At 28.7% G+C, this 16201-nt stretch overlaps 1 protein-coding gene across 1 annotated transcript; it reads right to left on the bottom strand.

Annotated features, from left to right (window-relative positions):
* Positions 1 to 12436: 12436 nt before the first annotated feature.
* LOC120078680 (dirigent protein 22-like) lies at positions 12437 to 13267 on the bottom strand. Its single transcript, XM_039032979.2, has one exon. The coding sequence runs from the start codon at positions 13208 to 13210 to the stop codon at positions 12686 to 12688; it is 525 nt and encodes a 174-aa protein (XP_038888907.1). The 5' UTR covers positions 13211 to 13267; the 3' UTR covers positions 12437 to 12685.
* Positions 13268 to 16201: the final 2934 nt, after the last annotated feature.

The raw sequence follows: 16201 nt of genomic DNA, 5'->3' as shown, positions 1-16201 counted from the left end.
GCCATTTCCTGTGCTAAGAATGATGCAATCACGGTGGCCAAATTTCTTAAGAAGAATATATTTTTACGATTCGAGACACCCCATGCGTTAATTAGTGACGAAGGTACGCATTTTATGAACAACATTATTTCCAACTTGCTAACAAAATTTAATGTCAAACTCAGGGTCGTCACCATATATCATCCGGATACCAATGGTCAGGCGAAAGTTGCCAACCGAGAGATAAAATCCATACTTGAGAAGGTGGTAAACATCTCTCGAAAGGATTGGGTGTAAAAATTAGATGAGGCTCTCTCGCCTATAAAACCGCATATAAGATGCCCATCGGCATGTCCCCCTATGCGCTAGTGTTTGGGAAGGCATGTCATCTCCCTTGGAATTAGTAAACTCGATAACATCTCACAGCATGGTTCAAGTCATTCGTTTAACTTTCCCCTATACCCTGGTGGTTTAGTGACTCGTGAGTAAGAAAATGAAAGATGGATGAACATGGATAAAGATGGAAATAAACATGATGATAATATTGAATTAGTAAATCGTCCAGATACAAAATTAACTAATATCTTAGTTAATAATGTTTTATAAAACGATAATACATAGAGAATGTAATGGTTGCGAGATTAATGTCAATCTCTTGACAAAATAGATTGATGGTGAACTCTTGCCGACATGATGTGACTCGTGGAGTGGATTGGTGAACTTCTTTCTCAGGTAAATTCTCCAGTGGACTTCTATATAGGGATTTGGAGTTTTGGAATAGAAGGTTCCCTTCAAAAGTTAGGCTTCTGATCTTGTTCGCTATATCCCACTTTGCTGTGTTGAGGCTCTATTTATAGAACCATGCGCTTTTCTGCCTTGATAATTCCACTCTGATTGGTTGCTATCATTTGTCGAGGTAGGTGAGAATGTCAGCGTTGTATCATGGTCAACGATCAGGATGTACGTCAGAGTATCTGCTTTACGATTTCAGAAATCCGGATGCATGCGTTGTTCGTGTCTTTCCTTCAAGGATTGTCGCATGCGATGATTCTTGTTTTTCCAACAAAACAGACTTTGACATTCTTTTGCCCATGAAATGCGGTCAGCAGGTGTGTTTGCGATATCTTTATAAAACTTTGCTTTTTTATATCAATTTAGCCATAATCGGCGCATTTTCTTCCTATCTATTGTTGCATATCCTAAGAATGTGGTACAAATAATTTGTATTTCTACAAATTAGATAGAGGTTGAGGCTCTAAGGTTTCTAAAGAAGAGGGAATCTGGGGTATAGTTGATAGTTTTTTTTTTTTTTGGAAGAGAAAATGAGGATTTTGGGGTTGTTGTGGATGGAAGCTCTCTAAGTTTTGCAAGGAAAAATTGGAGGAATGGGTTCTTCTGCTAGCTGGGATTTTGGTGAGAAAAATGGGTATTTAAAACCCAAAAGACCTTACTTTTCTTTTATTGGTGTTTATTTCAAATTTTACATTTTACCAAACATAGCTTGAGGTCAAAATGGGTTGGAGCTTAGGCTAACCAAATCCCAATTCAAAATTTTACTTGTTTTTCTAACTAAATTAGGTACTCTAATCAAACTAAATAAATAAAAGCACAAAAAATCCAAAAATCAACATGCATGTTATACTTTTGAAGGGTCAGATTCGGGCTTCAATGTCGGTTATACCTTTCACAACCAAAAATCCAAATATGTCATGTTATACTTTTTGACCAAAAAAATGGATTCAGCAATGGAATTTAGAAAAAACGGACAGATTCGGGCTTCAATGTCGGTTAAGAATTTTTTTAAAAAAAACACAGACTTTAATGTCGGTTGCAACTGACATTAAAGACCTTTAATGTTGGTTGCAACTGACATTAAAGACCTTTAATGTTGGTTGCAACTGACTTTAAAGACCTTTAATGTCGGTTGAAAATTTCAGTGAAGGTCTTTAATGTTGGTTGCAATCGACATTAAAGACCTTTAATGTCGGTTAGAAATTTCACTGAAGGTCTTTAATGTCGGTTTCAACCGACATTGAAGGTTGTGTTATTGAAGCCCTTTAATATCGTTTTAAAACCAACATTAAAGACAACCGACATTAAAGGGTTTTAATAACACTATCTTTAATGTCGGTTGTCAACCGATATTAAAACCCGAATTTGTTCTAGTGAGGACTGAAAAAGTAAATTGGACTAGATTTTTATGTAAAATAATAACTCATCTGGCTATTCTCTTATTTTTTTAGAGATTGTTTAAGGGATCGGATAAAACCTTAAATTTTAAAACCATAATCCCTAAATAGAAAAAATTGTATGATAAGAAAAAACCCCACCCCAAAAAGAAAAACTGAGTTCATCGTTTTTTGAAGATTACTGTGGGAATGTTTTTGTTAAAAAATTAAATTTAATAAATTTTTCTCTATAGCCACCGGTTTTTCATGTTTCAAAGGAGGGTAGCCTTGGCCCTTTTTTCTGTCAAATTTAATAGGTACCATTGGCCTTTTTTAAGTTGTTTTAGATTTTTGTTAAATTGTTTAGAGATTGTTCTGTGGATTGGACCCCAAAATTTTAAACCAATAATCTCTCAATGAAAAATTATAATACAAGAAACAAAAAGGAAAGAAAAACAAGAAACACCACGGTGACTAGTTGAAAGCAGCTTAAAAACAAATTGAGTTAGGATGGTCGTTTTCTTAATTTTACTGTGGGATGTTCAAGTTTAGGGTAAATGAACGCATGTTTTTGTTAAGAAAATAAATCTAATAAATATTTTGCAACGACCATACTTTTGTCATTTTTGAAAGGGGTAACATTGGCTCTTTTCCTCAGTTTGAAAGAGGTACCCGTTGCATACTTCTGTATACTTCTATCACGGTTTAATCTAATTTAATCCAAATTGTTTAAGCAAGATGAAGTTCAAAACTAAATTTCAATTGACCAAAATTCTTTTGAATAGGTAAGGCATTATAATATCATTAATACTTTTATGTACTTCTATATACTTCTATCAAGATCTATCAGCATATTATAGATTTTCGTTGTCTGCTTGCCATCAAATTATCAAACTGGAAACATGCAAAGACAAATAATTTGCTTATCACTAAACACAAATCTCAAATAAATAAAGTATCAAATAAATATACAGACTTCTATCACCATCTATTAGTAATAGAAATAAAAACAGTGGTAGACGTCTATCACTGATCTAGATAAACAATGATAGAAATCTATCACTGTTTATCACTAAAATTAGGAATGTTAGGCCTTCAACGTTTTTTGCCCATTCAATTGGGTTTTAGGACATTTTGTATGGATTGGAGGTAAATTTTGCTATATTTGTTGAAAAAGCAATAGGATGACTCGTCACTTGATATACAGATGTTAAACGGAAAGCATTGACAACCACTAAAATAACAAAAATACCAACTACAAGTAAATAAATAAAGATACACAAAAGTTAGTAACCCAATTCGATGAAGAACCAACTATGTTTAGGGGGCAGTATGGATAGGAAAGATAATTCACTAATATTAAATAGTTAAATAATTTACAACGCAGAACTTATCTATAATACACGACCACTACAGTTATTTATGTAGAGCCCAACTCACCGACCACCTAGGCTTCTCCTAGATGTGAGACTCCCTCTCAAGTGTACTTAACCCCCCCTAAGTTTGACAATATTAGTGTTGATCACCTCGACTTTCGATGATGAGTGGGACTCTTCTCACAATGATATATTTCCTCAAGTCAGCAAACTCCCTTCATTGATGAATCTTAAGATCCCCTAAGGTGAAAAACACATTCTCTAAAGTTGAATCTTAGGCTCCCCAAGACTGAAAATCCCTTCTCCAACAGCAATGGCTTAGGCTCTCCTTAAACCTTAATTTACTTCAACGTGTTGCACTTTAGAGAATGAAAAACTTGCTTAGTGGAATGGTGAACAACAAGCAAAAATACAACGCACAATAATGGCCATAGAGCAAAAAACGTCTTGCTTGATTAACAAAAGTGGTAACCCTAAAGATTAACAAAAATCTCCTTTGATAATCAAATCCAAGAAAGGAACTCATTTGGAAATGAAAGGTCACGCTTTGATAAAGGAAAATATTGGACAAAATATTACACCTGAAAATTTCTAGATAAGGAAAATGTTCTGCAGTAAGATACTTTGATGTCATAGACAGATGTTAAGACTTTATTTCAGACATCTGCAAAAATCACTTACCTTAGAAAAGTATAAAGTCGACTAAACAAACCTCCAACATTCGTAATTAGTTTTATATTTTGTTAATTTTGTAAATTTTTAACCTCATTTTTCTATATATGAAAAGAACCCTTAATTTAAAATATATATATATATATATATATATATATAACTAACTTATTTCTAGCAACCAAAAGTAAATTATATAAAAAAATATTATTGAGAAAAAAGTTAGAAGGATCTTTTGTAGTCATGAGTATAACATAAATTATATAGCAAAAAGGAATGTTATAAAAAGATTATTACAACAATTATATTAATTAAAAAAGATTATATATATAAGAGTTAAAAAATACTATAATAAGTTAATAATTTTTAACAATTATATTAATTAAAAAAGACTAAATAAACTCATTAAAACATAAGATTAAAGCTATATATAATCTTATATCGTTAAAAAAGTTAAAAAAGTGCTATTATTAGTTAAGGGTGGTAGTGTATTATTATTATTATTATTATTTTATAAACATATTGTAGCTTTAATAAAAAAAAATGCCAGTAAATACTTTTTAGCGATTTAAATAAATCATGCCTTCATACTCGATTCTAACCTTCATTATATCTCTACAAAAACACTATAAAAAGTCTTTATCCTTGAATAGCATAGATTGTTAGTACCTTAAAAAAAGACGGTAAAATGTGTATTATAGATTTTTTTGGTAGCTATCGTCATTTCTTGTAGTGCGCACATATCCTAAATAAATAGGTTTTCTTATGTTTTTTACCTGAATAGCCTAATGAAATATTATTTTACACGAAAGTCTAATCCAATTTACTTTTTAAGTCTTTCTTATCTTTCAGTTTTTTAAAAATATATATAATGATATTAATACCAAAAGACATGTGTAACGAAAGTCTCTCGGTTACGTACTTCCTGAAACAATATTCTTTTTGAAACCTAGACAAGTAATGAGAGTTTCTGCAAAAATTTAAATATTGTTCTTCCCATAAACTTAAGCAAGAATTAGAAAGAAGTTTCAAAAGAGAAAATAAGGTATATTTAATATATAGCACCATATATTCAATATATATTTGAATTTTCTAAAATAAACCCAGATATATTTAATCATTTATATAATCTACCATCGTATATGTACCGAACAATATATTTAATATATATTTACATTCTCTAATATGTTTGGCATAATACTTGACATCTAAATGAAAATATGGTTGAAGGGCACATGACATCATGAAGCATTTTGGTGTGCAGTGCACTAGAAGACTTTTGCCAAAACGCATGGTGAAGTAGCAGTAATGAACTAGTATCCATATGATACCATAAAAATAGAATTAAAGTTCATTATTGAAAAAAAAAGAAAAAGAAAAATTAGACTCAAAATTGGTTTAGGAGATTTCAAGTCAAGTGGAATGATGGTCTCTAATGGTATAGGAAGTGATTGAAGCATTGATATATATTTGTCATTGTTCTTAGTCTAATCATTTGTAACCATTGAGTTATTTTCATTTTCGCAAATTTATGTATTCTCTTTTCTTCCTTTTTCATATTCTTATTGTTGAAATGCCTTGAATTCTAATCCAAATTGATTTAGGAGATTTTAAGTCAAGGTGGAGATTTGTTGGAATGTCTTGAATTCTAATCCGAATTGACTGTTTAGGAGATTTCAAGTTAAGGTGAAGATTTGTTGGAATGCCTGGAATCCTAATCAAAATTGGTTTGGAGATTTCAAGTCAAGATAGAGATTTCTTAGAATACCTTGAATCCTACACCTAATTAGAATTGGTACTTGATATATTTAATTATTTAAATATTTTCCTTCTCCACTTTGGGTTTAGAGAAGTGCATTATAAAAACTCTCTAACCCTATGGGCATTATTTGGCATATTCTGTATTTTCTATAACATTTTCTTAATAAATTTTTCTCCCTCCGCCCTGTGGACATAGCTAACACATTATTAGTGAACCAAGTAAATCAATGTGTCGATCTTCTCTATTTCCTTTTATGTTTTTTTGTATTCTTTAATTGTCGATTTCATAACAAATTTGTATCGGAGCCTTATTAGAATTTTTCTGAAGTTTTGTATTTGTTCGACATTTAAAGATGTACGGTGTGAATGTACAAAATGATTAATTCACCAGGAGAGCAGTGCAGTTCGATTTTTCAGAGACATCTTCTACAAAGTTGTTGATTTTCGAAGCTTTCACCGTTAGATCGTGATGAATTTTGATCAGCCTGTTGGGAACACCTAGGGTCTAGTTTTGAACGGTTCGATCGTCTTTTTCAACATTGAATTTGTCCATAGTTGCCGCTGAATATAATCTGTAAAACTGTAGTGTAGTTCAATTTTTTAAGAACAACTTCCACAAACTTATCGATTTTCCGATTTTCAACCGTTGGCTCATGTTGAAATTTGATCAGCCTATTGATGGCACATAGAGCTTCGTTTTAAACGGTTGGATCGTCGTTGAACTTTGATTTTGTCCATAGTTGTTGCTGAACAGAATCTTGTAAAACTATAGTGTAGTTTGATTTTTCAAGAACAACATTCACAAAGTTATTGATTTTCAAATTTTCAACCGTTGGATCGTGCTAAATTTTGGTCAACTTGCTGGGGACCTTAGGGTCTCATTGTGAATGATTGGATTGTTGTTTTGAGCTCTGGTATTCTCCGTTATTCCTATTGAACAGAATCTGTAAACCTGTAGTGAAGTTTAATTTTTTTTCAGTTTTTTCACAAAGTTGTCAATTACCCGAGTTTCAATCGTTGGATCGTTTTGAAATTTGATACGCCTATTGGGGACACATTTTTCCTCATTGTGAACGGTTGGATCGTCATGTTAAGCTCTGGATTTGTCCGTAGTCGCTACTAAACAGAATCTGTAAAATTGCAATATAGTTTGATTTTTCAGGGACAACTTCCATAAAGTTGTCGATTGCCAAATTTTTAACCATTGGATTGTGCTGAATTTTAGTTTGTTTCAGCATGATCTGCCTCTGTGGATTTCTGTTTCAAGCTCATATCTATTGATTTGATTCGTAAATTTTTTTCTTCGCAAACTTAAGTTGTTCATCACTCTACCACCTTAAGTTTGAAGGAGAAGTCTAAGTATGTTTGGCAACGTATTTATGTTGCATCTAGTACATTTGTGGGTTTTCTATTTTCGGTCCAAATCTGCTGTTTGATTTGGATTTTTTTCTTCGCAAACTCAGTTTGAAATGTACCTAGTGTCTCAAAACATATTTTATGTGTATTAGTTATGCTTACAACATGTGTAAATCAATTTAACTAGCTTGTTAAGTATTGGTTGAATTAGTTCAGCTCTGTTTTATAGTCATATAATTATGAATGATATGAACCTATGAATAATATTAGCATTACTTCTCATTTTTGTAGATTGTTCGATGTTCATAATTTTTATTTATTTGTTTAATACATTATTGTTGATGTCTATATGATCATATGTTGATATATATTTTATAATTTTATGTAGATGAATGAAATGATATCTTATCATAACAAAAAGAATCAACGATGGCAACTCAACTACAGTCTTGAACACTTAATGACTTGTGTATTTTTAGAGCTAATTTATGTTGGTAATTACATTTAGTGAATACTTAATCTTGTATTGTTTGGACAACAATTTTATTCTATTAAAATAATGAATATTTTATTTTATACTGTTAATAGATTGAATGGAAGTAGTGAAATTTAATGTGATATGAAGTATTGCGTGTGTGGATCTCAATTAAAAATGAGTACTTTGAAATAAAATTTATCAAAATCTCATTAAATTAGACATTATTGTTGAGAAAAAAATCTCTTTTATAGCTATGGGTGAAAGCTATAGAAAAATTTATATCACACAAAAGAAATGCTACGAAAAGGTTATTACAATAATAATATTAATTATTAAAGATTAAATAGCATTTTTATGGCATTCATTTACAGCTATAAATATTTATGTTATAGCATTGAAAAAAAGGTTACTATATATTAAAGATAGCACAATATTGTAGCTATATAAACATATATTAATATAGCTTTAATAAGAAATGCTATCAAATATTTTATGGCATCATATCTAAGTCATATCATTATACTCTATTATAGTATCCATTATAATTTTACAAAAACGCTATAAAAAGCTTAAGACTTTTAATAACATGGGCTGTTAGGACATTCGAAAAAAACTATAAAATGTCTTCTTATAGTGATAAACATAAAATTTTGGGGAAAGTGTATCTATTTATATCTCTAAAGTTTTGGTTTTACAAAATGAACCATTAGAATTTATGTAAAGACGATTTCCAAATAAAATATTATTCAAGTCTGAATTGATTCATTTATAAAATTTTAGAGATGTATTTAATATGTGCAATTGTATTTCACAGAATATTGTTTCAAATCGAACGTAATGGAAAAATAAAAATTGATTTTAAAAATGCTCCTAAAAATACCTAACAAAACAAAGAAACCAATATGTAGAATAAAAAGAGGATGAAATGGACATGTTAATAAAGTTGTGTGGCTATGTGTACTTGGAAAGTACTATTAACGATTAAATTATCAAATATAGCCCAAACTATGTCATAAATATTTAAACCTTGCTAAATGTTTTCAGTGTAGTTGTTACTATCTACCATAGTTGAAATTTTCAAATAGGGTCCGAACTTTAATTAGTTAGATTTAACAGCCTTTTCAAGAAATTTAATCAATTTAATTAGTCAAATACAATAATTAATTTACCATGTCTTCCATTTATTTTTCTCTATCTAAATTTCCAAGTAAGTTCTTATCTTTGAATCCAACCAAATCATTGACCTAGAATATAATTGATTCTTAATAAATAAAAAAAAGAATTGTGTTTTTCTTTCTGCACTGCAATCCGAAAGTCAACTCATCCACCAAGCTAACACCTGCCCAACTAAGTTTTAACATTTTTTTAGTTCAACGAAGGAAATAATAGATAAATTCGTACTCTTGACTTCTTTTTATTAAAAGATATATATTTGAACGATTAAGCTATGCTTAAGTTGATAATATCTTCATAGTTAAACTAAGTTTTTTCTTTATCAAAGAAAGCTAAACTATGTTTTTGTTAACTATTAAAAATGGAAAAAAAAAAAAATTTAAGGGTTTTTTTTTCCTTTTTATATTTAAATACAAGTAAATTAGTGTAGAATTTGTAAATCGTCGAAGCATATATGCTTTCTTATGAACCCAGAATTTGGTATTTGATGCATTTGTCACGTGTGGCCTAAAGAATAAAAGAAATATATGTATGCTTTCTTTTCAACGTGATTATCGTATTTTTTTTTTATTTCAAGAATTTTGATCGTGTGAATCAAATCATTTTATTGATGATGATAAATTTCTTATTCACTAAGGTATACTTAATTAAATATAACGTTGTGATAAGATATATATTAGGATGGTGTATGGGACTCTAATACTTTTATCTAAATTATGGGAATTTGTCATAGCTGACAAGTTGAATATGTTAATTTATAGGTTTGACACCCTAAATTGATATTTTGAAAATATGGCTAAAACATTGAGAGAGATAAAAGCGGTGACCAGCGACTAGACATGTGACGAGGCTACGACGGTCTCAAAGAAAATTGTGCGGGAGGCGTAGTGGTGGCCGACGATAGATGGTATGGAGCAATGCCAACTGATAGAGAGAGAAAAAAAGTGACGATCAAAGACCAAACATGCGGCGAGAATGCGACAGACGACGGAGGTAAGCAACAGGCAAGGTGGAATGGTGGCCAGTGAAAGAGAGATGGAGTTTGTTGCATGCGAAGAAAAAGAAGTTCAACTTTTTTTTATTGTAAACTTAATACATTTTATATCAAGTGTATCATTGTCATGTATATCAACAATATATTAATCAAGTTATTTCGTCAGTATAAATAAGTGCATCATTATCAAATTTATCAATAGAATATCAGTCAAGTGTATTGCAGTATAAATTATTGTATTATTATAAAGTTTATAAATAGTATATCAACCAAGTGCATCAAGAATACAAATGAGTGCATCATTATCAAGTTTATCAATAATATATCAATCAAGTGTATCAGTAGTATATTAATTAAGTGTATCAACTTTATAAAAGAGTGCATCATTATCAATTTTATTAGCATTATATATTAGTCAAGTTTATCATTATCAAGTTTATTAGGAGTATAAACGAGTGAAAGATTGACAAATTTATCAGCATTTCATTAATCAAATGCATCATTATCAAGTATATCAAGTATATCAGTCAAGTGTATCAATTTTATCAGAAGTATAAACAAGTGCATGATAGACAAATATATTGAGTATAGCAGTCAAGCGCAACTTTATCAAGTATATCAAATATATCAGTCACGTGTATTAAATGTATATCTGTAATGTAACAAGTGTATATCAGAAATAAGAGCATTTAGACATTATTCATCTTTTATATGTGGGTAGGGTTTCGTTTTGCCATTTTTACATATAACAAATATGTGGACTACAAATCTAATGAATGTATTTTGTTTGCCTTTTTGCAGGTGGCCCTTAAATAATAGACCATATAATAGTGATGTAATTCATTGTCAGCATTTTCATATACTTTTTAATCAACAATATAGAATATGACCTCTAATACAGGATAATATTATTATATATTTCGATCATAGTATAGAGTTGAAATTAGAAAACTGTTCAAACAAAGAATTTGTCTTAGTCTCCTATAGAAAGTTAATTAGAAAAGAAAAACAATTATAAAAAAATAAAAACGGGTGATTTGCAAGGACTAGAATCATGTGGAGATGGCTTATTTGTTACTTGATCTTATTTTTTAATATACTTTTTTCAATCATACGTAAAGTTCTATGTAAACATTTATAATAGGTAGGTATTATAAAACACTTCAAATGTGTATCATATATATTAGTAATTAAAAACAATGACAATTTGAAATTGAATGAATAAAAATTAGGGTCAATACTATATGGTTAATATAGAGTGATATGGTTGTATACATATTTTTTGAATCCACATTGAATGATTTCTCCTTCGAAGTTTTAGATTTTTTTTAGTTAGCAATTGCAGACCAAGAGATCGAATCATTTACCTTTTAAAAATGGTTAATTATAAGATTTCTTTATCCCTTGATTTATTTAAGTTTGACCTTCAAATCTAACTCAAATTCATGCTTTTAAAGTAATATTAAGTCTAATTGATGTATGATAAAATTTATGGATGTTAGACTAGAAATTAAAAGTTTAAAGCCTCATTATACATAAAATTCAATTTTATATCTATTAGATGAATATATTGTACCTCCACATTTGTCCTAACATATCTAACCGTTATTAAGTGAATAGCACGTGTATGAATATATGATGTGAACCTCTAATCTCAAAGAAAAAACAATAGTTATCTTGACCACACGTTGACGAGGTAGCTTCATTATTGTTGTCAAGTATATATTAATTTAATTTTAAGGTGGAAACTTGAATAACATTTAAGTGAAAAAATGGTTGAAGAATTTTGCCAAAACGCATTAATGAACTAGTGCCCACATAATATGATACCATAAAAACAGAACTAAAGTTCATTTAAAAAAATTATTGAACAATCACTAGTTAAAACGTAGTGATGTCAACCTAACGACCTTCAAACAAACCTGTTTTATGATGGCATGTGATGGCTATTTTAGGGATGCTAGCATTGGTGTATTTGTCATTTTTTTTATTCAACAATTTTTTACGATTGTGTTATGCTTATTTTGATCCATTATTTTCCTCATATATGTGACGGTTACTTTTATATGAAATTCATGTATTCTTTTCTTCTTTAATCACTCTTTTGTCACATTTGTTTCAAAAAAAATAATCCCATTTTAAGAAATTACTTTTGAGTTATTTAAAATGTCGATGTCGTGACATAAATTAATGTCAATATCCATTTTACAAAACTATTTCAATAAAATCTTGTCATTATATGTTTTTCAAACAAATTAAAAATTTTATTTCTTAAATTACATTTACATCAATGACATTTTTTTATGCTTTTGTGGATTTTTTTACGATACAATAAAAATATTAATTCACTTTTTCGATCTTCATGTTGATACCGAACCTATTATCATCTTGTTGTTCTCTACATATATCTCAGACATATAAAATACACATAATATTTTAATAAAATCATAAATGCATAAGAGCAAAATTGGAAAAGGAAATAGAAGAGAGGAATGTTTCAAACAACTTTTAAGAAATTGATTGAACATAATACAGGGATATTAAACGATAAAACATTACAATAAATTATTATCACATAACAAAGTACATATTAAACATTAATTAACATGGAGATCCATTATATTAACTCCTTGATTATTCTGAAATTTACCAGGGAAAAAAAAAAAAAGCAATAATTCATAAAACCAACAGACAAACTTTAGAACCCAGAATGTTTCTTAGGGTAGAATTATTAAACCAAAGTGACATTGACTTGGATAACGGAATATCCTCTTTCTTGATCATAAAAGAAGTTGTCAGTGTTAATATATCCTCTTGTCAAACGGAATTTACCTGTCCCAGCAACGACTGGAAGCTCTCTATTTAGGTCAAATTGTCTACTTGTCCCTTGGATCTCGATGCTGCTCCCATTGTAGGTTCCACTAGTAAACACCAGAGATAGGAGGACGAGGAGGTTTTTCCCGCCTTTATCTGTAACGACGTAGATCCCCTGAGCTCGGCCGATCACCGGGGCACCCTCGTTTGGGATTGCGGTTATATTATCATCGGTGACAAAGAACGTTCCGAAGTCGGTGTAGTTTAGTTTCGAGCCGGGGAGGCCGGCAATGGGGAAAAAGGTAGTGTTAGGACCAAAAGCATAGTCTTGGAAGTAAAGGGTGAACTTGGTTTTCTTAGCTTCAACTGAAAGAAGCAAGGTCATGGAAATGGAGGCAGCAAGGCACAAAATTAAGATGGATGGGATTTGGTTTTGAGCCATGGTGTGAGATATGGTTGGTAAATAAAGAAAGAAGAGTTTATGGAAGAGATCAATAGAATGTTGAAAAGGTGTGGTTTTCTATTGGTTATTTTGGGCCTTATTTATATAAATTGAAGGGTAGCTTTTGCATTTTAATTTAAGCCCAGTTGATGTTTTTTTTTAACTTCCAAATGGTTTTTTGTTTCTTCTTGAAGAAAAAATATAAAATTTTTACGATAACCCTTCATTTATATCTCTAAATTTTAGAGTTTAAACTAATAATTATATAAATTTAAATCTTTGAGTTTTCGAAAAACTATCCATTTATGTCATCCTTCAAAGTTTATTCCAAAAAACAATGTGTGAGATTAGGGGTGTTCAAAGAACTCAATAATCCGAAAAATCAGATCAATCCAACCCAATTCGTACAATTTGGATTGGGTTAGCAAAGCATTTTGGTTGGATTGGATTTAAATAAATGAAAATTTAATAAGTTTGATTGGTTTATGGGTTCACCTAAAATAATAAATTCGAACAACAAGAATTTATTGTTAATTTTAAAAAGTTTGTTGTATTTACTTATGCTACAATTAATTTTACATATATTTATTTTTATTTTATTTTATTTTATGATTTTTTGGTTTTATTATTCAACAACTTCTAAAAATATTTTTTTAGCACTTTAGAAATAAAGTTTTTATAATATAAATTGTAAATGTGTTATTAGCCTTAATTCAATATATGAAAATGATTAAATAACATTTAACAAATTAATATTGCATTTATTTTTTTAAAAAAAATTAAGTAAATGACCCGACTAAACCGAACTAACCCAACGCAACCCAAATATTTGATGGTTTAGTTGGGTTGAGTTCATTATTTAATAAAAGTTATTTGAGTTGAAAAAATTTATGACATAAATAATTACAGGATCAATAAAGTGCTTCAACCCAACCTAACTTAATCCACAAACATCGGTATGTGAAATTTATAGTTTATATCAATTAAACTTTAAAATTTTTATAAGTTAATCAATTTAGATAGTTGATTATGATTTGTATTTATCTCACTTACTTAGATAAAAAATCTAACTTATCACTTATAAATTATTTATATTGTGTAGAAAAAATGGTAACACCAAAACATACATTCTAAAAGTACATAAAGTTAAAAATGAAAGATTAAAGTGGACAAGTCAAATACAATTACTAATATAATACAGAATAAAATACATGGAGTAACATAAACAAATTACTCTTTTTATTTTGAACCCTTGTTCTTAACTCGTAAACCTTTTTTTTTTTTTTTTAGAAAGTTTTATCGGCTGAATATGTGTACATATTCAATAACTATAATCATATAAAACAAGAAATTTATTCCTACAAAAGTCGTTAAATTAGACTAAATCAATTCTTTTGAATTACTATTTGATAGCAACTGAAACCCCAAAACATAATAATTTTAATTTTGAACCTTCAATTCCAAACTTTGAAGAAAAATTAAAATCAAACCTCGTTTATTATTTATTGGTATTTTACATAATTGATTCACTATTTTTTTTTCTTTTTTAATGGTATTTTTTTCAATATCTCAACTGTGTTTTCTTTTCCTTTTTTTAATAATAATAAAAAAATACCCTTATAACTATTTTCTCTCTTTAAATGTTGGATAGATTTGAACTTCTAATCTTAAAAGAAATAAATACAGTTTATCACTAAGCTCTCATTTGATAATCATTAAGTTTATCTGTTTTTTGTCTTTAAAAATCATGTATATGTTTATTTTCTCATAACATTTTAATTTTTTTATCATATTTTTCATCTTTTTCATAAATAAGTATTTGAATTCTTATTCAAATTTCAAAAACAATATCAGATTTATTTTAGTTTTCAAAACTTAGTTTGGATTTTAAAAACACTACCATAAATAGATAACAGAACAAAGAAACCAACATATAGAGTAAAAAGATTCACGAAATAGACATGTCTATGAAGATGCAAATAACCGGTAAAGCACATGGATTAATCAAATTATCAAATAATATAGCCTAAGCTATGTAATAAATAGTCGTATAACAACAATCTGTAGTTTTAAAACATTTGAGATTGACTTTTTTTAGTACAATAATGATGGGATAGAAGATCGAATCTCAGATCTCTAGAAAGAAAAGTATATATATGTGTATATATAGAAAAATTGTATTATGAGATTCTCGTCAACTTATTCATAAATATAACAAATAATTTAAAAGTTATTATCCTTTGAATCTAACCTTAGAATTGAAGGACACATTATAAACTTGTAGAACAGATAATGGTCATCTTATCTTTTGAATCTTTCTGTTTTTTAGAAAAAAAATATCGTTTACTTAAATATTATAAAAATTGTTCAAACAAAAAAAATATGTTTTTGGGTTTTTTCGTTGCTGTCTTGTAAACGATATTTATATGAAAACGATGTATAGAAAAATTCCTTTAACTTCACATTTCCCCACGTAGTTAGAATATAATTGATTCTAAAAACAGAAAAGAATTGTTTTTTTTTTTTTCGATCTTATTTATTTAATTAATTACCTTTTTTTTTTATTGCATTGGAATTCAAAAGTCAACTCATCCACCAAGTTGAAACATGCCCAACAATTCATTTGGATTTTCATTTATAATTGTAAAAAGTGATTACATAAAAATCTTAAATATCTATCTTAGTCTGTTAAAATGAATTATTTATTAATAATCATTTTTAATTTTTATAATAATGTGTAAAAGTTAATAGATACTATCTTAAAAACAATTAATAGATATTAACTTTTAGATTCACTTTCCTTAAAAATTTTCTTACTTCTTAATCATTAAAATAAATATATTATAATAACATCCTTTCATGTTAATTTATTTTGTCATATATATTTTTTATTTTTAATCAATTAAATTTTTATAAAATTTATTTGAAACTTTTTACCAAATAATTTATATTAATAAAAATTAATTAAAATTTAAATCATATACAATTTTA

Source organism: Benincasa hispida, chromosome 5 (genome assembly GCF_027475165.1).
Source record: "Benincasa hispida cultivar pf3 chromosome 5, pf3_genome.v1.1, whole genome shotgun sequence".
Taxonomy (NCBI): domain Eukaryota; kingdom Viridiplantae; phylum Streptophyta; class Magnoliopsida; order Cucurbitales; family Cucurbitaceae; genus Benincasa; species Benincasa hispida.
The sequence above is the reverse complement of the archived record's forward strand: the minus strand, read 5'-3'. Positions and strand labels throughout refer to the sequence as shown.